The following is a 27327-nucleotide window of genomic DNA, read 5'->3' as shown; positions in this document are numbered from 1 at the left end:
CTTGTATTTTATACAGTGTATTTTCATGTTTCACATTTGGAGTTCAAATCTATTGCAGTTTATTCTTATGTATAATATGAGAAATGAAGTCTAGTTCATTCATATTTCATTTAGAACTAATATTTCATTTAGAGTTTTTGCCTCAATCTTAATGGGTAATATTGGTCTAAAATTTTGTTTTTGTACTATTTTAATTATTTTGGATACAATGTTTGCCCTTGTTTCATGAAAAGAATTTAGAAGTAATATTCATTTTTAAATCCTAGAAAACTTTATTTTTATTGAAAGCATTTAATTTATAAAGGCGTGTTAGATTTCTTTGTGAACTAATTAAACTTGGTGTGTATGTGTTTTTGTGTTATAATTTCCTCATAAATATCTGAATATTTTCTATGAAAATTGGACTTTTTAAGTCTTATACTTCTACAGGGCTGAGTAGTGGTGAAATAATTTCATACATAAATAGTTTTTACACTTATTTGTACAGATATATACAATATTATTTTAAATGACTTTTATTTGCTTATTATCAATAATTATATCCTCTTACCATTTATTATTTGTTTATTCTTTATCTTGTTTTATCCTTGATAAAAATATAATTGCCCATTTTGTAGATTTAATATACTTATCTGATATACTTTTACTTTATTTTGTTAATTTCTATTGCTATCTTGTTTTTTTCTTATAGTTTCTGTTTATTTATTGTTTTGGATTCTTTTTAAATTTTAAAGAGACAATTTAATTCATTTCTTTAATTCTTTCATTTTTAATTAATAAATGTGGTTAAGGCTATAAGTTTTCTTTTGACCACTACTTTAACTGTCATCTCAGCTCTCTTGATAGATGCACTGTTCTATTATCACTATTTTTCTCTGTATTTCCACATTCATCTTAGGGTTGAGAGCAGGCTTCTAAATTTCAAGACCAATGGGCCCTTTCTGTCTCTCCCTGTCTTTCTTTCCTGTTTTTTTCTTTTGTTTTTTATTGGTGTTTACTATTCCTATACATGTCTTTTAAATTTAATCTTTATTGTGTTTTTTTTTCCATTACCATTTAGCCCCCTTATACCCCTTCCCTCCAGCAATAGACAGCAGTGTGGTGATTGCTGGGGGTCCCTTTGTTTCTAAAATTTATTTTAAACTTATAGTTTTATTACATTGCTATCAGAAAATACTTTTTGTAGTATTTTTACATTGTGACACTGATGTTTTCATTGATAATTAATAAAGGATCAAATTTTGTAACCCCACTTGAGAAGAAGGTATATTTTATATAGTAAATACACAAAAGATGAAGAGAAAGAAATTGAAACAACACTACAAAAATCATCAAGTAATAAAGGGAAACAGCAAGAGAAGAAGAAAGGAAATGAAGCTACAAAACAATCAGAAAACATTGAATTAAATTGGAATAATCTGTCTTCATGTATCCAAAGTAAGAGAATAAAATTATTTAACCAAAAGACACAGAGTGACTGAACAGATTAAAAAAGCATTAGATTGTTATGTTTTTGTCTTAAGCACCTTTACCCCTCTTCAAATTCACTGTGTAAACTTGGGTATATCATTCAAAATCTCTGGGCCTGTTATTAAAATGAGTTCACTTCATCAAAAGCTCTCCAAAAAGTTCTCAGAACTCTGAGTATGATTTTCACCTTTATGTGAAAGAAATGTCCCAAATTAGGTTTCATTAGGGTTGCAGGAAGGAGGCAAAGAAGTGAGTAAGAAGATTAGTTTGGGGGAAGTATGGGGAATAAGATCCACAAATAGAAAAAAAAAAGACTAGATTAGCACAGAAGACTCAGGAGAAAGATTTAACCCTTATAATACTAGGTTGTATAACACAACAATATTATTCATACAACTCTTCTAAATTTACGCTGACCTCATGGAATTCTTCCATTGTTCTTGAAGATACACACACATTTGAATTATGTTGAATGGATTCTTACTAATATAAGCATCTCATTGTCAATAAAGTGATATAATTGTTTAGTTTGATAATATATTCCACTTTTGTCATTCTGCCTATCTACATAAGTAGAAGAGACTACAGCAATTTGCAAGGCAGAACAGATTTCCCTTTTACTTGCACATTTTCTTGTAGCATAAAATTTCTAAGAGAATAAAATCTATACAAACTTTCTTACCTAGTAAGCCACTTGGTAAATTAAGAGCCATTTATATGAAAATGATCAGTGGCAAGTGAAGATATCTAGAAATAGCCATCCTGAAATTTGAGTACTGAGATCAACTCTCATAGTTTCAAAAAAGAATTCTGAAAATAACAATTGAGTTAAGGGCTATTGTCACAATTTCTTGGCTCACTTAGTTATTTTTCCTACCTCGTTGAGCCTAATGGTGATTTCTTAAAAAAAGAATGATAGTAAAACAAATAAGAAAAAATTGTAAAATCAATATCCAGATGAGTTAACAAGACAGAATAATTATGCTTTAGATTTGATAAAAGAAGGATAGCTTATAACATTGATGACTAATTTTGGAGAAAATACCTTTATTAATAATAAATTCTCAGTTCTTATCATTTATCATTTTATTGGGCATCTTTAGTTACTATGCATAAGTTAAAACAACTGAGTTATCACAATTCATGTTTCTTCAGCTACTCATAGAAATACATCCAAGTGATCTCTCAATTGTGCTTCCTTGACCACTAGGCTTTCCAGGTTTTACCTGAAAAATGTCAATTGGTTTCTTTGTCCTAAGCACCCTAGCTTAAGAACAGGCATGACACATAAGTCGAGATGTGTGTGAGTAGCTTCCTCTAGGTAATAAGTTCCTTCAAATACATTTAGAATTATAGACACTTTTTAAGAGTGAATCAAGCCAGAACACCATATGATCTCATCTATAAAAGGAATCTCATGAACAAAATAAACTAATGACCAAAATACAACCACAGTCATGTAAACATGGAACAGACTGAAAGTGACCAGAAGTGAGGGGAAGAAGGATAATGGTGGAAAGAAGGGGAAGGAACTGGACAAAACACATGTATGCATGACCTACAGATATGGACAACAATGTGGGAATTGACTGTGAGAGCAGAGGGTGGGCTGGGAAGAGGGGGAAAACTGGGACAACTGTAATAGAATTACACTAAAATGATTTAATCAAAAAGAGTGATCAAGAGATGATTTAAGGAAGACTGTAAGGCAACAGAAATTTGCTGTTGGGAAAAATGTAATAGGCACATTTTACATAATGCAAAGTACAAGAGACTATTTGTAAAAATAACATTGTCCAAAACACATTGACAACAGAGACTGGAAAAATTCTTAAGAGTTGTAATATAGCATTGCCTTCCTATTTATCTTATTTAAAGAACAGTGAGGATGAGAACTGATTGTTCCTTGACTTTAACGTATGTTCATTTATCTAAATTTATATATTATCCATTGGATCCACATAATTTCCATAAGAAATATTAATTGATTTCCAGTGTTACTTTTTATCACTATGAACACAGTGATAAAGGGAAATCATGTGTATGTACATGTATATATTTATATACACATTGAAAATTGAATACAGTAACTATAATTTAGGTTTATAGGTTAGATTGAAATACATAACACCATTTTTTATAGCTAACAAAAATTGCTGTAACTCTATCTGAAAATGAAATCCTTTGATTCAATACCTCTTTTTCTGTTTCTGTAAACTTCTAAGTTTTTCAAAGGTAGTAATGAAATTGTACATATCCCAGGTGTTTATGGTGGCCATGAAAGTCCTTTTGGTTCATGACATTCATTTTATGTTCTTGTCAATGAAATCTGTCACGTCATCTCCCTAGAACTTACAACTTGTCCAGTCAATCTTCTCATTGCCACTTTCATATCTCTGTTCCTTAAAGTATAAATGGCAGGATTTAAGACAGGAGTGACAACAAAGTCCACAATGGAAAAAAATGTATCCAATGACTTGGTAGGAAAAGGCCACACATAGAGAAACATGCATGGAGTGAAAAACAAAACCACTACTGTGATGTGAGCTGACAAAGTAAAGAATGCTTTGGACAAATCCTTTGAAGAATGTTTTCTGACAGTGACCAGAATAAAGATATATGACATAATTAAGAAAAAGAAGGTTCCCATAGATATGAAGCCACTGTTGGCAGTGACCACAAATTCTAGTTTATAAGTAGCCATGCATGCAAGTTTAATAATCCTAGGAAAATCACAATAAAAGCTCCCCACATAATTAGGACCACAGAAAGGTAAATTTATGACAAAAACAAACTGAAACACAGCATGAATCACTCCAATGATCCAAGCAGCCACTATCAAAAGCATGCACATTTTGGGACTCATAATAGTTAGATAGTGGAGAGGTTTGCAGATTGCAGTGTACCTGTCATATGCCATGGCTATGAGCAGTGCCATCTCCACTCCTCCCATGACATGAATAAAGAACATTTGTATCATGCAACTGTGGAAAGAAATGATTTTACAATCACTGAAAAGGTCAAATATTGCCCTAGGAACTGTGGTAGATGAAAGGCCCAGGTCAATGAGTGATAGATTGGCCAGCAGAATATACATGGGGGAGTGTAAGTGAGAATCAAAAATCACTGTGAACACAATGAAGAGGTTTCCTAGGATAATCCCCACATAGAATAGAGAAAAGAAAAGAAAAAGAAAAAACTGCATTCCCAAGGATTGTGCCAGTCCCAGTAACACAAAGTCAGTTACCACAGAGCCATTTACTTGGTCCATTGAATCATAAAGAAGGGAAGACTCTGAAGTGACCTGAAAGAACAGAAAGAAAGGAATCAACTTTTAGGTACAGAAAATAATGTGTTAAGTGTTGATAATTTAAAATTGGTCACTAAGAGGAGTCAATATGACAGGCGAACCAAGAGGCAGAGGATGTTATGCTCATTTCCTCCCAGAACAAAACTGGAGTTACAATTAAAATATAGAGCAATCAACTTGAATAACCAACTGAAGACTAGCTGAAGATAAGTCTTATAAACAAAGATTACAGAAAGTGGCCACATCAAGACTTGTAGAAAGTGTGGAGATGTGAAAAGGGCTGGTCCTACACCAACAGCTCCCATGGGCAGCTGCTGAAATTCTGGAGGGATATATCAGCTGCAAAATGTCCCTCTGAGAAGCATAGGGTCTCAACCACAGGCAGGGCTCCCCACCCAGAGCATCAGAGCCTGGAAGAAGTGTTCACATTATCTGACTGAAAATCAGTGGGGATTCTGTCCCCCATGGAGAGACAAGAGTCTACTAGAGTCACAAGTGCTCTCTTAAAGGGCCAGTGCACAAAATCTTGTTTGCAGCTACTTACTTACTCTGGGCTCTAGCAGAGAGGGTGGAGCAGACTACAGTTGAGTGAGGAGAGACTAAGGCTTATGGCTCTGGGGTGAGAGCTGAAGGGAAAGCTGCCAAGATCCCTGTGCCTAGTCCCTGTTTTATATTGCAGATGACATCTTTCTTGGGTGGAGCACTCTCCTCTATATGGCATCAGCCTTGGGGAATGCAATAGCCCTCCCTATTACAACTGGGAGCCGGACTCCAAGTTGCCCCACCCTGGGGAGCTTGTACCCTGTGGAGGAGTTAGCAGTCTGGGCCAGGTTGTAGACATTTGGGCAGACTCAAAGGATATCAGTAACTGAGTTGTGTGGTTTTGGGACAGGGGGTCATTCACCCCATTTTTTCTGGAAACCTGACTGATGCCTCCATCTCATGGGAGATTCATTAGTGCCACCAAAAATAAAAACTGCCAGAAATGATAAATTAATTCAGGAAAGTAGCAGAATACAAAAGACATACCCAGAAATCAGTTGCATTTTTACATACCAATAATGAACTATCAGAAAGAAAAACTAAGAAAACAATTCCATTTACAATTGTGTCATAATATACCTAGGAATTTAACCAAGGATGTAAAAAACAGAAAATTATAAGACATTGAAGACAGAACTTGAAGAAGACACAAATAAATGGAAGCATATACAGTGTTCATGGATTAGAAGAATTAACATAATTAAAATGTCTGTACCACCCAAAGCATTCTATAGATTCAGTACAGTTCCTATCAAGATACCAGTGGTGTATTTCACAAAACTAGAACCAATATTCCAAAAATTTATATGGAACCACAAAAGACTCCGAATAGCCACAGCAATCTTGAGAAAGCTGAATAAAGTTAGAGGAATCATGCTACCTGATATCAAACTATACTACAAGGATACAGTAATTGTCACCCTGATCACTGTGGCTCAGTTGGTTGAGTGTAGTCCTGTGAAACAAAAGGTCTCTGGTTTAATTCCAGGTCAGGGTGCATCCAAGAGGCAACCCATCAATATTTGTCATTCACATTGATACTTCTCTCCTTCTCTTTCTCCCTCCTTGCCCCCTCTCTAAAATCAATCAATCAATCAATCAATCAATCAAGCATGGTACTGGCATAAAAACAGGTGTATAGATTGATGGAACAGAATAGAGAGCCCAGAAATAAACACTTTATTACCTTTATGGTCAATTAATATTTGGCAGAGGGGGCAAGGGCATACAATAAAGAAAAGATAGTCTCTTCAACAAATTGTGTTGGAAAAATTGGACAGATATATGCAAATATGCCATTTGCAAGAGTAAACTCAAAATGGATGGAGGGCATACGTAAGATATGAAACCACAAAAAATCCTAGAAAATAACATAGGCAGTAAAATCTCTGATATTCCTTGTAGCAATATTTTTTCTGGTATACATCTTTGGGCAAGGAAAACAAAAGAAAAAAACAAATTGAACTACATTAAAAAGTTTTCACACACCAAAGGAAAACATCAAAATGAAAAGACAACTTACTGTGTGAGAGAACATATTTGCAAGTGATACATCTGGTAAGGGTTTAATATTCAAAATTAATAGAGAACTTATAAAACTAAGCACAAAAAACCCCAAACAATATAATTTTAAAAATGGGCAAAGGACCCAAATAGACATTTCTCCAAAAAGGACATACAGATGGCCTATAGATATATAAAAAAAATGATCAATGCCACTAATCATCAGAGAAATGCAAATTAAAACCACAATGAGATATCACATCACATTTGTCAAAAAGGCTATCATCAATAAATCAACAAACAAGTGTTGGTAGGATGTGGAGAAAAGGGAACCCTCATGCAGGAAATGCAGACTGATGCAGCCACTGTGGAAAACAGTATGGAGTTACCTGAAAAAAATACAAAATGAAACTATCTTTTGGCCCAGTGATTCCACTTCTGGGAATATATACAAGGAAACCTGAAACAATAATGTGGCAGGTGGAGAGGGGATAGGCCAGGAGAGAATAATGGAGGAAAAATGGGGACAACTGTAACTGAACAAAAATTTAAAAAGGGAAGAAAGAATATATGCACTCCCATCTTCATGGAAGCATTATTTAGAAGAGCCAAGATTTGGAAGCACCTAAGTGTCCATCAGCAGATGAGTTAATAAAAAAGCTGTAGTACATTTACACAACGAATACTACTCAGCCATAAAAAAGGAAACTTTACCTTTCACAATAGTATGGAAAGACCCAGAGAGGATTATGCTAAGTAAAATAAGTCAGTCAGAGAAAGACAGGTACCATATGATATCACTCATAGGTGGAAATTAATGAACAAAATAAACAAAATAGAAAAAGACTCAAATAAAAAGAACAAACTGAGAGCTGTCTGAGTGGAGGGGGTGTTACGAGGCTGGCTTAAAAGGTGAAGTGATTCAGCAAAAACCCCCTCATAGACACAGACAACAGTATGGTATTACCAGAGGGAAAGGAAGGTGGGAGGAGGTAGGAAAGGGTAGAGGTGGGATAAATGGTGATGGAAGGAGACGACTTGGGATGGTGAATACACAATATAATGTACAGATGATGTATTATAGAATTGTAGCCCTGAAAACTATATAATTATTGTTACCCCAATTAATTAAATAAAGGTTTTTTTAAAAGAAAAGAAAATTGATTAGTAACAAATATTTTGATTGGTAGAAGCTATTTACAAAATAATAAAACCTCAGGTTATAAAAATTTTGTGTACTATGATCAAAGCTGCACTCAGAACAAATCTAGTTAAAAATGCAAAAACAAAAAAATTCAGAATTCAGGAGAATAAAAATAATAAATATTCTAAACCAAATAAATATTGAATCTCAGAATATTGAGAGAGTGTAATTGAGATTATAAAAATAGATTTTTAAAAATAAAAATAGACCTTTTAAAAATATAATCAAGAATAATAAAATTAAATGACAACCAAAAATGAGTTTAAAAGTGCATAACAGTTGAAACACCTCTGAAGCCTGTTTCTTATAGGAACATAAAAACAATCTACCCCAAACCAAAACTGGATTTAATTGAATTATATATATATATATAATGAGTATTACTTCAGTGAAGAAAGTCCTATCCCCCCGTTGAGTTACAAACACCTGGAAATAATATATATCATTGTTGAAGAAATCCTAATGACCTGAGAGAGCTTGTTTGGAGAAAAAGGCAGCACACTTGGCTGTTCTGCCTTCTTTTGGAAACACTGGTGACCTTGTGAAGCTCCCAGGAGTACTTCAGGGCTAGGACCTGATAGAATCTGCCGTTTCTCCTGTTGGAGATTTAAATTTTGTCAGTCATTCAGGGTCTGGAAAGATACATCTTTAAACAGAAAATGTAAACACATATTAAATAAAAAAGATGATCAGAATTATAGGTTTGTGTAGAAGTGGGAAAGAACTTTGGGGTTACCTTGAAGTGTCTCCATTTTACAGGTAGAGAAATAACCCAGTGAAGTTAAATGGCTAGCCAGTGTGTTTACAGCAGAATATTCACAGCGCCAGAACTAGAAGTCAGCCTAGTTTCCAGTCCAGTGGTCTTCTTCAATAATGCTATACACCTACTTAATAAAGTGATGAAAAAGAGTGAGAGTTATTTAAATCTGATAGGATCACAGCAGTCTAATTGGAAAGGCCCTATTTACGTGTGAGTTCCTATTTCATTCAAAATGAAATTGGCCTTTTATTCCTAAAAACATATTTCATTTTCATTGAATACTGCTCTTCCCTACCCCCTTACCTATTTCTATCTTCAAACCACCTGGCCAGTCCTTGAACAGTTCATGTCAGAACTATAGCCACCAGCTCTGTACCATCCCCTGGCATGGGGCCATAATCTTTTTGAACCTGAGCATATCCTCTTAGATTAGGCATTGACTGGAGCCTTTAAAGGTGGAGGAAAGTAATACTGAAGGAGAGGGAACCACACCAGAATCTCAGAGGTCATGGTTTGAGATTCTTTTCTTGTGATTCAAAACAGAATTTGGTCCTCAAATAGGGTGGGAATAACTGAGGCCAGATGGCTGTTTTACAGATGGAAAATAAAGTTTAAAATTAATTGAAGAATACAAAAAGCAGAAACATGTGAATCTTGAAGAATCTTTATATTAAGGCAGTAAATTGAAACTATCAAAAATGTGTGTGTAGAATTAATTTTATAACACAATTCAATGATTGAAATTCTAGAATAGGAGAGAAATGGTATAGAATAAAAGGGCAAAAACATCTCAAAAAGGAGAAAATTTCTGACACAAATATTTTACAGAAGAGCAGAAATTAAAGGGGAAAGGGGGGAAACAGGGAAGCAAACATGACAGTGGCAATTTTGTCATTGAAAACCATCTTTCTTACCTGCCTGTTCAGTCATAGGATGTGCATTTTTAGGAGAAGAGAAATTCGGAGAGCTTAGTCTTCATTTCTGTAATGAATACATCCCCTACCCAAAACAAAGCTATATATGAGATTCTTGGTAATGGAAAAGAAGCTAATTAGTGGTACAGGAAAGTAAACCATTGCTCTCATAGAGACAACCAATACCCAGCCCATTATTAGTTTCTCTTGAGAACTAGACCTTTGAATCATATTGATTTCCCCAGGAGAAAAATATTGAAAGAACTGCTTGGTGACCTTGACACATATGGTTTATGGATGAGAAAATTGAATCCCAGAAATTTGGAATGACTTGTTCAGCAGTGGGTAGCCATGAATGCATAGGTTTCATTAGTCTTTTTTATCTTTCTTTTAAAAATATTTTATTGTTTATGTTATTACAGTTGTCCCACTTTTTCCTCCATTGCCTCCCTCCACCCAGCCCAACCCCTGCTTCCATGGTCAGTCCCCATACCATTGTCCAAGTCCATGGGCCCTTCATATATATTCTTTGACTAATCTCTTCACCTTCTTTCAGTCAGTCACCAACTCTCCCCTCCCCTCTTACAGCTGTCAGTCTGTTCTGTGATTCTCTGCCTCTGGTTCTATTTTGTACTTTATCTTGTTCATTGGATTCCTCTTATAATTGAGATTACATGGTATTTATATTTTACTGACTGGCATATTTCACTTAGCATAATAGTCTCCAGTTCCATCCATGCTATCACAAAAGGTAGGAATTCCTTCTTTTTTCTGCTGTGTAGTATCCCCTATTTTTATTTAGTACTTATTTCCCTTATTTATTCATTACTTACATTTCTCTGATTGATACAGTGAATTTTCAGACTGCTGTAAAGCCAGTAGTTTTATATTCAATTTTTATATCTCCATTCTAGAGAACAATTCTAAAAGAGAAAGATGGAGTTATTAACAACTAGTATTCTAAAGTAAAATTGAAATCATAGACACAGATAACAGTATGTTGGTTACCAGAGGGTAGGAAGGGTGAGGGGTGGTACAAGGTAAAGGAGGCCAATTATGGTGATGGAAGATGATTTGACTTTCATGGGTGGTGGGCACACCATGAAATATACAAATGTTGTATTACATAGAATCATACACTTGAAACCTATATGATTTTATTAACCAATGTTACCCCAATACACTTAATTAAAAATTGTGTTGAGAATATAATTTTCTGCATAACAGATTTAATTTTGAAGTAGAAAGGGTATGTCAGAAAAACATGAGTGTATTTAAAAAATCAGAAAGCCACTTGAGTATTATTTATTTATTATATGAAATTCTAAGGCTGAATTTATACAGAGGCTTAAAAGTTGAAGTGATAAAAATGAGAAAAAAAGAATTGTTAGTAATGAAACAGAGAGGGGAGGAAAGGTTTTGAGGTAATATGTTGGTTAGTATAACATAATCTCTATTTAGGGTGGATGATATTGGGTATGAAATGCTTGAAATGACTGAAATAAAGGTTTGAAAAAATGTATCCTAAGTGGACAGACACACCTTCACCTATATTACCATGCATGAAAATTGAAGGAATAAATCTAAAATCCCTGGTGTATTAAGACAATTCTTATCATTAATAACAGGAGAATAAATTAATCACTTTCCTATTATCAATTATAGCAAATGATTACCTATGAACGTCTACCTGTGCTCTTAAACTCTGTAGTATTGGGGATGAAAGTCTTCTTGAATGTATTTGTCCTTTATCCTTCCTTAGTTCCCTGGGTACGTGAAAAATGTATATTTTAACAGATCAACTTCTTAAGAGACCATGTGAAAATGGGTACAAATATAAAAGAAAAAATGGTAGGAACTTATTTTGAATTGCCTGGCTTTGTCTTTGATGTATAGATACAAAGAATCTGACCTTCAGGTTGTCATGGAGGCCTCAAACTTTCAAGGCTCTAGATTTATTTAGAGTTGTATTTGTTTAGTGTAGGGAACCAGTTTGTTTTGAATCTGGCTAATGTGACTCAGCCCTGTATGGAACACCTACAGAAGCGAGGTGGTGGGCAGGAGCCAGACCTTCAGACTGGGTTCTCCCATGGGAATCAGGCCTAGAAAAATGCATATAGACTGTTATGGCTTGCTCTTGCTAAAACCTCCTCACCCTGGTCTGAAACAGTAGATGTTTATTGTCTATCTTCAAGGTAATTTCCAAAGCCTGTGTGAATTTTCCCAAGGACAGAGCTAATCAGCTCATTGTCTTTCCCTTCTGCATATGTTATTTTCATTTCCTTGATTGTACCTAAAATGTAGACAATAATATTCTATGTAATAGATAATAAATCCTGCTTTGATATAAGAGCTGAGAAAAACAATAAAAGCCTGTCCAGGCAAGGGTCAGGGCACTCTCCCTTTGAGAGAAGTGGCCACAGGACCCTCATCTTAAGAGAGTACCATACCATCCCATTTTCTCCACAGGATTGCTGTAGCCTGTGCATTTGTTTTCGTCTTCAGTCACAACATACAGGTTCTGCTGGTGGGAGTCTGCCACAGCTCAGAGCTGTATTTCATTATCTCTTGTTCAGAAACAGGAGAAAATCATATTCTCTAGAAGTAGCAAAATAATATTCAGTCCCAAATTAATTTTTGAAAAATAGTGACACTCCAAAAGTTTATAAGATAAACTGGAGAGCAATGTGAACCAAAATGTTTAAAAAACAAATAGGGATACACGGTCAGTTTTATGAAGCATAGTGCACATATGTCAAAGTAAAATAATTTCATTGCTTAGAAGAAACACAACTAATCTGAGATTAGAGGAAAATTTCTCTTGTGGCCCTCCCAGAGGGCTCTTCTGCAACACAGTGAAAAGTGCAGAGCCCCATTAGTTATTTTACCATCATAATGTCCTCCTGTCCTGATATGCCTTTGTAGGAGACTGAAGTACCAGGCAGCTTATTAAGATGAATGAGGGAGAATATATGCAGAAATAAAGTCCTAGGGAGTGAGGAAACCAAGCACAGAACATACTGTGATTTGAGATCTATCTCCTGGTGTATGGATCATGGGTTTGCTCAGCAGTGGAGAAGGCTCCCGAGCCAACAGAGGATTGTAGTGTAGAGTTCATGAGACTTAGGAGTATCAGAGAGGGCTGACACTAGGGATTTACAGGTTGCCTCAGCAGAGACTGGCTCGAGATTTGAATTAGCCTAAACTTGTAAAAGGAACGCATCAGGTTTCACTGTAGAGAATTAAGGAGATACAGAAAGATAAAATTAATTGAGAAGAGGAAAGAAGAAAGAAAAGGGAAGTTCTTTAATTCTATGATTTTGGATTGAATGTGAAAAAGAATGCTTAGATATTATTCAATAAACTATGCCTGTTGTTAATTTGTTTTACTCTTGTTCACTTTTTTCACTTATTTATTTTTTAAGATTTTATTTATTTATTTTTAAAAAGAGGGGAAGGGAGAGAAAAAGAGGGAGAGAAACATTGATGTGAGAGAGGAACATGGATAGGTTGCCTCTTGTACGTGCCCTGACTGAGGACTAAACCGGCAACCTAGGCATGTACTCCAACTGGGAATCTAACTAGCAATGTTTTGCTTTGTGGAATGATTCCAAACCATCTGAGCCATACCAGTCAGGGCTATTTATTTACTTAATGATAAATATTTATTGAGCCTTTTCTATACAGACATTATTGGTGTTATAACCATAAACATGAGGGACACAGCCCCTCCTCATGTGAAACTTACAATGGAAAGAGGAAAACATACATTGAATAAGATATTGTGGGCATGGTTAATGTCACAAAGTGGTAATAGAGAGTGTATAATAATATACAATGAAAGGACCTCTCCTGCATCCAGACTCTAGGAAGTCTTCCCTGGTAAAATGATACTGAAACTGAGATTTGAAGAATAGGTGATAATAGACAAAGGATGCAGAACAAATGTTGTAGGCAGAATGATTAGCCAGTGTAGAGCCTCAGAGATGAGAGATTCTAAAAAGTTTTCAAGCAAATAAAAGAGAACAAAATTGGCTTTGGAATTGCAAGGAGAGGGCATGTTCTCTGAGTCTGGGGGATGCGATGGGAGCCACATCTTGGATGGCATAAAAAACTTTGCAAAGGAATTAGTATTTTAAGAGCAGTAGAAAAAGTATGTGAAGGGTTTAAACAAAATAAATACATTCCTATATTTATAAAGATCTATTACTAAAATGTAAGTAAAGAGAATGAAGACAAACAAGCTTTGAAGTCAGAAGACCACATAGATGACTTAACATTCTATTCCACTGAGCCACATCAGCCAGTTAGTATTCTATTACTAAGATGACATGTGAAGCCTTAGACAGGAATAATTTTGTTATGGAATAAAATAAGGGGACATATTGAAGAGGTGTTTACAATGTGAAATTAATGGAACTTGCTGATTAATTGAATATTGGATATTAGGGATATGAAGGAGTCCTTTATTACTCCCAGATTTAGGGGAGAACATCATAATAAATACTGGTGCTACTTATTGTGACTGGGGACTTGGAAAGAAAAGCAGGTTTCCAGAGGAGATGATTGATTTAGTTTTAGACTTGTTGAGTGGGAGATGCCTGTGAAGCATTCAAGTCAGTGGGCAGTTAGATTTGTAGATCAGGAACTCAAGAAATAGTACTTCAGCTTTGAGAGCACCTATGTCTTAGATGGTAATTAAAGCCATGGGAATGGATGCCACCTAGGGACAGAATATAGAGTAAGAATAGGCCACAGACGGAATTGTGAAGAACACTGTGTGGTTGAACACAGGAAACTCAGGAAACTGATACAGGGAAAGAATTCCCAGAGAATAGGAGTAAAACCAGAAGACTGTGGTATTGCAGTAGCCCAATACAGTATTTAATGGAGGGTGTATTTAGCAATGATTAAGTAAAAGGAAATTCCGTGTTGGCTGGTGTGTCTCCATTGATTCGAATGGCATCTAGTAGCTGAAATTTTGCAGGTTAGATTCTGCTCAGGACACATACCTGGGTTGCGGGTTTGATCCAAAGTCTGGGTATGGGGTGGGAAGCAACCAATCCATATTTCACTTACATCAATGTTTCTTTCTCTCCCTTCTTCCCTCCCCTCCCCTCTCTCTAAAAGGAATGACAAAATATCTTTAGGTGAGGATATGAATAAAAAGAATGAAAAGGAGAAGGAGAAATTTCCACCTAGGTGAATAACAAAGCATTAGAAAATAATGCTATTGATTTGTTTATACAGAGAAAGCTAAAGCTCTCATTAGAAAGGTTTCTAGAGAACCACAGGGCAAAATAACATAGGCACTAATTTCTTTTAACTGAGCAGCTTTTATTTATAGAGCAGTAGAAACAAGTACATAAAAAAGTTGTGCATAATGTCAATAAAGTTTTTGATTCAAATGTAGAAATCCTCAAGTAAATTGAACATACCTCACTACTTTTGGCCTTGTATTTATTCAGGACTATCAAACACAGATGTATAAACTCTTGGGGGAATCATTTGCCTGACCAGGACACCATATTCAAGGAAAACAGGGCATCTAAACACAGTTCCTGGGTGATTATTCTCCTTTGAAACAGCTGTTATTTCTATGCCTTTTTTGGAGAATACACAAAACAATTAATATTGAAAGTTATTCATTTTTAGAATAATAGAGAGGCAGAGAAGAGTGTAAAAAATTTTGGCCTGTATTTATCTAAAATATTGATAGTGTTAAAGAAATTTCCTCGTGGTTTTAATTTGCATCTTTCTGATGGCTAGTGATGTTGTGCATCTTTTCATATGTCTCTGGGCCATTGGTATGTCCTCCTTGGATAAGTGTCTATTCAGGTCCTTTGTCCAATTTTTAAATTGGATTATTTGTCTTTCTGGTATTGAGTTACTGAGTTCTTTATATATTTTGGAGATCAAACCCTTGTCCAATGTACCATTGGCAAATATGTTTCCATATGGTTGATTTCCTTTTCATTTTGATGATGGCTTCTTTAACTGTGCAGAGTCTTTTTAACTAGATTTAGTCCAATTTCTTTACTTTCCCTTTTATTTCCCTTGCTTTAGGAGATAACAGCAAAAATATTGCTATGTGGAGTATCTGTAATTTTCCTACCTACATTTGCCTCTATGACTTCTATGGTGTCATGACTTATATTTAAGTCTTTTATCCATTTGGGGTTTATTCTACTGTATAATATAAGTTGGTGGTAATGCAGACTAGTGCAGGCATTGTGGAAAAGAGTATGGAATTTTCTCAAACAACTATAAAAGGAACTGCCTTTTGACCCAGTGATTCTGCTGCTGGGAATATAGCCTAAGAATCCCAAATCACCAATTCAAAGTAACTTATGTACTTCTATGTCCATAGTAGTGTTATTTACAATAGCTGAGTGCTGGAAACAGCATTAAGTGCCCATCACTAAATGAATTGATAAAAAAACTCTGGTACATTTACACAATGGGATATTATACAGCAGAAAGAGAGAAGGAACTCCTACCCTTCACAACTGCATGGATGGATCTAGACAGTATTATGGTAAATGAAATAAGTCAGGTAGTGAGACAAACACCATATGATCTCACCTATAAGTGGAACCTGTTCAACAAAAAACCACAAACAAGCAAATTATAACCAGAGACACTGAAATTAAGAACTGACAGTAACCAGAGGGGAGGTGGGAGGGGATAATGGGGAAAAGGGAGGATGAGTTTTCAGGAACATTTATAAAGGACACATGAACAAAACCAAAGGGGGGTAGGATCAAGGATAGGAAGTGGGATGGCTGGGGTAGGTGGCAGTGGTGGAGGGAAATGCAGATAACTGTACTTGAACAACAATAAAAAAGTAAAATAAAATAGAAAAGAATTGTTCAAACATAAAAAAGAGAAAACTACACAACACTAAAGAAAGAAATTAAGGAAGATACAAATATATGGAAACATATACCATGTTCATGTACTGAAAAAATTAACATAATCAAAATGTCTATATTATCCAAAGGAATTTATAAAAAATTCAAAGCAATCCTTATTAAAATAACAATGACATATTTCACAGATATAGAACAAGCACTTCAAAAATTTATATGGAGTCATAAGTGAGCCTGAATAGCCATAGCAATTTTAACAAAGAAGAATGAAGTAGGAGGGATCACAATACCTGACATTAAACTATATTACAAGACCACTGTAGTCAAAACAGCTTGGTACTGGCATGAGAACACACACAGATCAATGGAATAGATTAGAGAGCCCAGAAATAAACCCAAGTCTCTATGGTCAATTAGTAGTCGACAAAGGAGACAGAAGCATAAAATGGAGTAAAAATAGCCTCTTCAACAAATGGTGTTGGGAGATCTGGACAGCTACACGCAAAAAAAAAAAAAAAAAAAAAAAAAGAAACTTGACCACCAACTTACACCATAAACAAAATAAACTCAAGATGGATAAAAGACTTAAATATAAGTTGTGATATCATAAAAGTCCTAGAGGAGAACATAGGCAGGAAAATCTCATATATTCCATGAAGCAATATTTTCATTGATACATCCCCTAGAGTTAGAAACATAAAGGAAAAATAAACAAATTTATCAAAATAAAAAGCTTATGCATGGCTAAAGAAAACATCAGCAAAATGAAAAGGGAACAAACGGTATGGGAAAATATATTTGCCAATGATATCTTGGACAAGGATTTAATCTCCAAATCATATGAAGAACTCACATGACTCTATAGGAGACCATTTTGCGTGGTGTGTACCTAGCTCCCACTCGGAAATGCCAGTGGAAGGTGAGGTCCAGTACACAGGACCCACACCGACGGATAGGCTCTTCTGTGGGGATTCAGGCCTACATTGCACCTAGGCTGCTTTGAGACTTGCTTTTTGCTAAAACCCCCTCACCCTGAATTGAAGCAGCAAACATTTACTGCATATCTTTAGAGTAACTTCCTAAAATCAAAACCTCCCAAGGATGTGTGTAACCAGTTCAACCACTTTTCCCTTTGCATTTGCAAACATCCTTCTTCTGTGATGTGATTAGCAACACCCTCTCCTTTGTTTTCTGTAAAAGATAACCAACTAAAGTGAACCTGTGCATAGTAAATGAGGACCATTCTCAATGTAATGTGCCCAGAAAAGCAATAAAAACTTGTCAAGGCAAAAGTTGTCCACTCTCCCCTTGAGAGAGTGGCTGTGCTGTCCCTTTTCCTCCACAGGGATTCAGTAGCCCATATGAATTTGTCTCATCTCATCCACAATGCTGAGGACACTGCTTGCTGGTGTCCGCATCATGACTCCACTCCAGGAAGACAAACACTCCAGGTAAAAAATGGCTAAAGGACCTAACAGACACTTCTCCTGGAAGACATACAGAGGGCCTAGAGACATATAAAAGGATGCTCAGCATCACTAGTCATCACAGAGATGCAAAATAAAACCACAGTAAGATACCTCTTCACACCTGTTAGAAGGGCCATCATAAAAAAAAATCAATAAGCGATAAGTGCTGGGAAGGTTGTGGAGAAAGGAAATCCTAGTGCACTGTTGGTGGAAATGAGGACTGCTGAAGACACTGTGGTAAACAGTATGGAACTTCCTCAGAAAAATAAAAATAGAACTGCTTCTTGATTTAGCAATACCACTGTTGGGATTATACCCTAAGAACTCTGAAACAGCAATTCAAAAGAACCTATGCACCCCAATGTTCATAGCAGCACAATTCACAATAGCCAGGAGCTGGAAGTGACCTAAGTGTTCATCAGTAAATGAATGGATCAGAACACTGTGGCACATTTACATAATGGAATCCTATGCAGCAGAGAGAAAGAAGGAGCTCCTGCTCTTCTCGACAGCATGGATGGAACTGGAGAGCATTATGCTAAGTGAAATAAGCCAGGTGGTGAAAGGTAAATACCATATGATTTCACTATAAGTGAAACTTAATCAAGAAAACAAACAAGCAAGCAAAATACAACCAGAGACATTGAAATAAAGAACAAACTTACAGTACTGGAGGGAAGGGGGGAGAGAGATAATAGGGGGTAATAGAGGAAGGGCCATCAAGGATCATATATAAAGGACACGTGGACAAAGCCAAAGTGGGTCGGTTCAAGGGTGGGAGGTGGGGATCACTTGGGTAGGGGGCTGAGGTGAGGTGAAAATGGAGACAACTATACTTGACAAACAATAAAAACAAAACAAAATAAAACAAAAAAAAACTGTGATACATTTACACAATGAAATACTATGCAGCAGAAAGAAAGAAGGAGCTCAACCTTTGTGACAGCATGGATAGAACTAGAGAGTATTATGCTAAGTGAAGTAAGCCAGGTGGCAAAAGGCAAATACCATATGATCTCATTCATAAGTGGAACCCAATCAACAAAACAAGCCAGCAAGCAAAATATAACCAGAGACAATGAAATAAAGAACAAACTGACAGTAACTGGGGGGTAGGCAGAAAGAAGATAAAGGGGGAAAGAGTAGTCAAGAAACATGTATAAAGGACCCATGGACAAAGCCAAATGGTGGTAGGATTGAGGGTAGGAGGTAAAGGTGGGTGGGGTGGGGGAAAGTGATGGTGGGAAAATGGAGACAACTATATTTGGACAACAATAAAAAAATGATTAAAAAAGAGAAATTCATTACCACCAAACCTATTTACATGTATTGTTAAAGGTCTCATTTAAGAAGGAAATGGAGACAACTGTACTTGAACAACAATAAAAAAGAGGAAGAAAAACGGAAGAACAGTCATAAACAATAACATGGCATTAAATATGTGTCTATCAATAGTCACTTTAAATGTAAATAGCTTCAATACCCTAATAAAAAAGTCATAAGGTAGCTGAATGGATAAGAAAAATAAGACCCATATATATGCTGTGTACAAGAGACCCATTTCATAATTAAAGGCACACACAGTCTAAAAGTAAAGGCATGGGAAAATATTTCATGCAAATGAGAATAAAAATAAGCTGGGGTAGCAAAACTTATATGTGGCAAAACAGACTTTAAAACAGAGGCTATAATAAGAGACAAAGAACACCACATAATAATAAAATGAGCATTCCAACAAAAGTATACAACCTTTGTAACAACCCTATGTATACAACCCTTATATACGACCCTATGTGCCTAACATAGCAGCATCTAAATATGTAAAGTAAATCTTGGTGGATATAAAGGGACAGACTGATACTAATACAGTCATAGTAGGGGATTTTAACAACCCAATATTTTTATTGTTGTCACTATAATAGGTGTTCCTTTCCCCCCTTTGTTCACCGCCATCCTGTGCCCTCTTTTCTCCAGCCATCACCACACTGTTTGTGTCTGTGGGTCATGCATACATGTTCTTTGGCTAACCCCTTAACCTTCTTTCATCTAGTCCCCCTAACCCCTTCCCCTCTGACAGCTGTCAGTCTTCCAAGTGTCCATGCTTCTTTTTTCATTTTGTTTGTCAATTTACTTTATTCATTAGATTCCACATGTAAGCGATAACATATGGTATTTATCTTTCACCAACTAACTTATCTCACTTAGCATAATCTCTAGATCCATCCATGCTGTCACAAAAGGTAATATTTCCTTACTTTTTATGGCTGCATAATATTCCATTGTGTAAATGTACCACAGCTTTTTTATCCACTCATTTACTGATGGGCACTTGGGCTGCTCCCAAATTTTGGCTATTGTAAGTAACATTGCAATGAATATAAGAGTGCATATATTATTTTGTATTGGTGTTTCAGGATTCTTAGGATATGTTCCCAGAAGTGGGATCATTTGGTCAAAGGACTTTCATTTTTAATTTTTTGAGAAAACTCCATACTGTTTCCTACAGTGGCTGCACCAGTGTGCATTCTCATCAGCAGTGCAGGAGGGTTCCCCTTTTTCCACATCCTTGTTGTTTTTCCACAACACTTGTTGTTTGTTGATTTGGCAATGAGATATCACTTCATACCTGCCAAAGTGACTACTATCAATATTCATTTTTGTATTAATTCTTCCAGTGACAGAAAGCTCATTCCCTAACCAAAATAATGAAAGCTGATTTATGTATACTCTGTTCTTTCATCTGTCACAATTTAATTAATTATATTTTTAGATATCTTTGCATCATTTAAGGGACTATTTTCTGTTATTAATTACTTCTTTTGTCATTTGCTTTGGATAAAATATATTTAAAAAATCACATTTAACTTGGTATCCTCTCTGTGCCCCTGAGATTTTTAAGCAATTAATTTACAACATTTCTCAGCTATTTTTAAGCTCCCCAGATTAGGCCTCATGAAGAACTTGGCATAATACTTAGTAAACAGGAAATGATTAATAGCAAATTCAATAACAACACTCATGTTTGCATATTTCAGTTGATAGTATGTGTTTAAAAGAAATTCTTATTATAGCTTTCTTATTTATTCTTATTATAATTATTCCCTGTTCACTGATACTAGTTTTAAATGTAACATAGATATTCTATTGCCTTGGTATAGTTATTCTCCTTTAAAGGATTCCTCAGATGTGTTTGGTTGCACAAATATTTTTTGTTGTCTTTTAATTTTACTCTGTACCAAACTTTTAATATTCCATCTATCTTTAGGCCATGGGGATTCCAGTGCTGAATTCCCAAGATGAATTGTTGAGAACTGTTAGAACACCAAAGTATTAGGTGATCACTGAGAAATGATGTTCGGGCTGAAGCAGCTCTTACTCTAGTCACATCCCAAAATAAGCACAGAGCATCAAAATGGAAAGATTTAAAAAATGATACAAGCATATTGGAAGATACTACTTTCTAATATCCTTTTTCTTCTTCTTTTGTTTGGTCAGGTAAGTGAATAGATAAAACTAAAGTTGGGAGTTAGCTACATGGATTGTTCTATATGTCCAGTTTATGCCCTGATTTTTTTTGTGGCTGGATCACAGCGTATTCCAACAGGGATGAGAATGACTTGAACAGTTGACTCTTAGATGGACTATTTTGAACTGCATCTACATGGTACTCATTAAGGCTAGATCTGTTTATTTCCTTCCATGTCCCATACTTTCTAGTTAGATTAAGTTTGTTGGTTGTTTATATTTATTCAAGGGTATTTTGTAGAGCACTGAATTTCATACTCTAGGTTTGATATTATATTGTTCTTGAAACTACAGGAAAATCTAGAGGTATTCTGGTATTCATTCTAGTAGATTCTCATGCATAGGAATGGGGAAGGAGTAAAGTGGGGTAATATTCTACCATTTCAGGTTTAGTGAACACTCCTAAGAAAAGAAAAATGTCTTATGGGCATGAATCTCACTTAATAGAAATATACTTTTTAGATGAGGTAATCACACTTCAGAGCCTTAGAAGCTTTATTATTCAGGTATAGAGAAAGTTATTTGAAGTTCACAAATCAGTGGATTCAAAATTATTAGAGAAGTGGCCCTGGCTGGCGTAGCTCAGTGGATTGAGTGTGGGCTGTGAACCAAAGTGTCGCAGGTTCAATTCCCAGTTAGGGCACATGCCTGGGTTGCAGGCCATGGCCCCCAGCAACCGCACATTCATGTTTCTCTCTCTCTCTCTTTCTCTTTCTCCCTCCCCTCCCTCTCTAAAAGTAAATTTTAAAAATCTTTAAAATTATTAGAGAAGTATCTACACTTTCAGAGAAGGATTGGTTTGAAGAAGGTGGATCACAGAATCTTGTTGGACACAGTCAGGGCCATAGAGAACAGAATCAGTAGGGGACTATGGAAAGCACAGAAATAAGAGAAGCTTTCTGTGATTCTTCTTCCTTACTGCCAAGATTGCACTATGATCTTTGTAATATTGTGCTTTATTCCTTTTTGTTCTCATAGAATTAATAAGAGGAATGAGCAGAAACTTTGTTTCCTCTGGTCAAAACCATAAAAATTCAATATGCACATTTACTATAGAATTTTCAGATAGAAAATTATAGAATTTATTGATTTTTTGCATTGGAAAGACATTAGACATGTTGATAAATGCTTATTTTATATTTGTAATATTTCTTCAACATCATGAACGATATATTTGGGTATTGAATAGATCATAGAGTTTAGTGGTATTCAAATAAAGTCATCAGATAAAAATCCTTAAGAATACATTTGGCAATGACTTCAAAGTTTTTGGAGTAGGGGATTTAAAATAAATATGTAAACCAACATTAAAAAATAATTTTCCAAGACACTTTCAAGTGGTTAGCAGTCACAAATAGCAATTAATATAAGCATGCCAAAATTAGTTTCAGAAATCTGGGGGTATGCAAAGTTGAAAAGTATTTTTGTTTCAATTATTTTTAACCTGTATTAAAAAGATAAAGGAGTAATAACAAAGGGAAGACTCATTTAAGATGTGAAAGACAAAAGGTTGCGTATAACTTCATAAATCTTTTGATCACTTTGAACTAATCAAGATTAGTAGAAAAAATAATGAACACTGTAAAATAGTGACTATTTTTATTTACTTTTTGACAATTTCATTTTTGACTGAAGAGAAACAATTTTCATATGTGGAAATAGCCAACAATACAAATAATTTACAAGAGAAGTATGCATTGAGATAATTATATATATGAATAGGAAGACATGGAAAATAAACTCACAGTTCAGGTTAGAGACAGTTTAAAAGATGAAGGAAAGTACTTAGGACATTAATGATGACTGAGGAATAACACAATGGCATCACTTGTATGTTACCAGTAATACTCTAGGTAACAAATAATGTGGCTCTGAACTGCAGTGAGGAGTGCTTTAGATTGTAAGGTCTGGGAAATTCCCTGAACTGGTAGGATTCAGATATTAATGAACAAAAATATGAATTAAAATTGTGGAGGAATCTGAAACATAATGTAGTGTGCTTCCTAAGAAATAATTGAGACATAAATATTTAAACAAATATTTAACCGATAAATAACAAAGCAGAACTCAACTAGGTATAGGGTGCCTGGAGGGATGGTCAGGAACCAGCCTCGCTGCCTATGTATTCCACCCTCTTGATGACATAAATTTAGACAGTAGACCCTGTCAGCCTTCTTAGCACATGGATTCCAACAGGACTGCACACTTATTAGGTCTTTGTATCTTTTCTAACTTGCTTCTGCAATGCTACTCTGTGGGAAATGGGGCTAGATGAAGTCACTTGTATGAATTTGTTTTTATTAATTGCATCTCCCTAAACTTGTTGGAGAAACTGTATTGGCTTATGATAAAGTGAAAGGGAGGTTGTGAGGGATTAATTCACCCTGCCTAATTCTTAAAGCAATTTTTTTAAACTGAATTTGTTGGCTCATAAAACCATACAGTTTTCAAGTGTACAACTTTATAACACATCATCTGCATCCTGCCTTGTGCACTCACCATCCAAAGTCAAGTCTCTTTCCTCCACCATTTATTCTCCCATTACCCTCTGTCACCTCTGCACATCTTCCTTTCCCTCGGACAATCACTGTACTCTTGTCTGTGTGTGTGTGTGTGTGTGTTTTTTTTTTTGCTTAATCCCTTCACCATTTTAACCCAGACCCACAACTCCATCCTTTGACAGCTGCCAGTCTATTTTATGTATCTATAAGTCTGTTCCTAATTTGTTTGTTAGTTTATTTTGTTCATTAGAGTTTATATACAAGTGAAATCACATGGTATTTATCTTTCTCTGACTGTCTTATTTCACTTAGCATAATACTCTCCAGGTACATCCATGCTGTCACACACACACACACACAAAAAAATTGGACTACATCAAACTAAAAAGGTTTTGTACAGCAAAGGAAACCATCAACAAAATGAAGAGACAACCACTAAATGAAAGAACATATTCACCAATGATACATATGGTAAGGGGTAAATTTCCAAAATTTATAAAGAACTTATACAACTCAACACCAAAAGAAAAAACAAAAAACAAAACAAAAAAACCCAAACCCAATCCAATTTACAAAAAGGGGCAAAGGACCTGAATAGACACTTCTCCAAAGAGAACATAAAGATGACCAATAAACATACAAAAAGGTGCTCAATGTCACTAGTCATCAGAGAAAGGCAAATTAAAACCACAATGAGATACCATCTCACTGTCAGAATGTTACCATTAATAAATCTACAAACAACAAGTGCTGGTGAGGATGTGGAGAAAGGGGAACCTTCATGCACTGTAGATTGGAAAACAGATCAGTGCAGCCACTGTGGAAAACAGTATGATGATTCCTCAAAAATTTAAAGTAAAACTGCCTAATGACCTAGTGATTCCACTTCTAGAAATATATCCAGGGAAACCTGAAACACTAACATGAAAGAATATATACACCCCTATGTTCATCTCAGTGTTATTTATAATAGCCAAGATTTGAAAGCAGCCCAAGTGTCCATCAGTAGATGAGTGGATAAAAAAACTGTGGTACATTTACATGATGGAATACTACTCAGCCATAAAAAAGAAGGAAGTCTTACCTTTTGTGACACATGGACATAACTGGAGAGCATTATGCTAAGTGAAATAAGCCAGTCAGAGAAATAAAAAGTACTGTATGATTTCACTGATATGGAATCTGATGAACTAACACAAAATAGAAACAGACTCATAGATACAGAGAACAGACTGACAACTGTCAGAGGAGAGGAGGGTTGAAGGGCTGGGTGAGAAAAGTGAAATTATTAAGCCAACCCCCGCCCATACACACAGACAACAGTATGGTGAGTACCAGAGGAAAAGGGGGGTTGTAGGAGGTAGAAGAGGGTAAAGGAGGGATAAATGGTGATGGAAACAAAGTCGACTTGGTGAAGTGAACACACAATGCAATATACACATGATGCATTACAGAATTGTACACCTGAAACCTACATAATTTTGTTAACTAATGTCACTGCAATAAATTCAATAAATTTGATTCCTCCTACTTTGTTCTTCTTTCTCAAAATTGCTACAGCTACTCAGTGTCATTTATGATTCCACATAAATTTTTGAAGTGTTTGTTCTCTATCTGTGAAATATGCCATTGGTACTTTAATAGATATTTAAAACTGTATGTAAATATAAAAGTTGTACCTCAAGGTGGATCCCTTGATGAAAATTTTTGCTACACTAATGGTTTTGATTTTTGATGAGAAGAATTAACCTGCCAGTAAAATTTCATTTCATGTGTTCATTTGTGTTACATTCATTTAACATGCTGTACATCTCAAATTTTCACATTTTGAAAGATTGTTATTATTAATTAACAAATGTTGATTACTTATAAAATACATGTAAAATACAGAAATAAGGATTTTAGGAAGTTAAAGTAACATATAATCAATCACATTTTACTATATTAATAATTCTTAAAAGTTAAGCCTTTGTTAAGATATTTTAATGTGTATATACACAGAATCATGTTGTTGAGTCATACCAAAGTAATATTTTTCACTTTGGGTCTCTGTTATGTAGATTTATACCATTGTTTTTTTTTCTTCATTGATTTTAGAGAGAGAGGAAGGAAGAGAGAGAAACATCAATGTGAGAGAGAAACATTAATTAATTACTTTCTGTATGAACTTCAATCGGGATCAAATTTGCAACCTAGGTATATGCCCTGACCTGGGATTGAACCTACAACTTTTTTGGTGTATGGGACAATGCTTCAAACAACCGAGCCACCTGGCTAAGCTATACTATTGTTTTTAATAACTACATAATGGTTGATGATATATTGCACTATAATTTGATTAAAAATTCTATATTAATTTATATTTTCATTATTTATAATACTTATTTAACCATTTGTTCAGTGTTAGAGGCCTCTGGACCTCTTATTATTTAGATTCAAACATTTTAAATTCTAATAAATATTGCTAATTCTTATTATCAGTTATGCATAAAATTTTTATCATAAGAATTCTTGAACACAATGGAGTTAATTTTTACCTCTTTCTCTTTCATTTCTCTTTTATCTTGTCAGTTGGTTAGGAAAAAACCAGCTGTTTTTAAAAATGGCATTTTCTTGTTGATTGGTGAGGTTGAATATCTTTAGATGAGTTTGTCATTTGCATTTTTCCAATCGCCAGTTACTTGTTTCTGTATTTTTCATTTTCCTTTCAATCAAACTCCCAATTTTTGAGATAGTACACTAACATATGTTGGAATAAATCATCTATATTCCTATTTGATTACAATATTACTTCTTTTTCATCAATTGAACTCTATCAACTGAAGTTCATTGATATTAAATTAAGACATACTGAGTTTTAGAAAATAAAAAAAGAAGAAGCAACGAAATCACTCATTTATTTCAGTATTTTTTACTTAGAGAAAATGATTGGTAATTTCCTTTTATTGTGTTATTTCTTGTTTATATTTACAATTGTGATTGTGTTGAGACTACATGCTACATTTCAAAGTATGAATCATTTATTTTCCACACATTATGTGGTCAAAACGTAAAAACAGGACTTATGGCCAAGATGGAGGTATAGGTAGATACACTTTGCCTTCTTGCACAAGGAAAAGAAGGACAACGAGAAATTCAAAACCAAAAAATAACCAGAACTGCCAGAAAATCAAACTGTATGGAAGTCTGACAACCAAGGAGTTAAAGAAGAAATATTCATCCAGACTGGCAGGGGCGGAGATGGGGTTTGCATAGC

The 27327-nt window shown here is 35.1% G+C and overlaps 1 protein-coding gene across 2 annotated transcripts; it reads right to left on the bottom strand.

The window, feature by feature from the left end:
- Positions 1-2377: 2377 nt before the first annotated feature.
- Positions 2378-9774, bottom strand: LOC114490338 (olfactory receptor 4F6-like). 2 transcript variants are annotated; one of them, XM_036031254.1, is made up of 4 exons: positions 9705-9774; positions 8767-8917; positions 8498-8626; positions 2378-4774 (listed from the first exon to the last, which is right to left on the bottom strand). In XM_036031254.1, exon 4 carries the CDS (start codon positions 4739-4741, stop codon positions 3803-3805), a length of 939 nt encoding a protein of 312 aa, XP_035887147.1. In that variant the 5' UTR covers positions 4742-4774; positions 8498-8626; positions 8767-8917; positions 9705-9774; the 3' UTR covers positions 2378-3802. The 2 variants fall into 2 exon arrangements, with proteins under 2 accessions (XP_035887147.1, XP_035887150.1); XM_036031257.1 differs by lacking the exon at positions 8767-8917 and having other exon boundaries at positions 9705-9772.
- Positions 9775-27327: the final 17553 nt, after the last annotated feature.

Source organism: Phyllostomus discolor, chromosome 1, assembly GCF_004126475.2.
Source record: "Phyllostomus discolor isolate MPI-MPIP mPhyDis1 chromosome 1, mPhyDis1.pri.v3, whole genome shotgun sequence".
Lineage (NCBI taxonomy): Eukaryota > Metazoa > Chordata > Mammalia > Chiroptera > Phyllostomidae > Phyllostomus > Phyllostomus discolor.
Note: the sequence above shows the minus strand (reverse complement) of the source record. Positions and strands in the feature narration are given on the sequence as shown.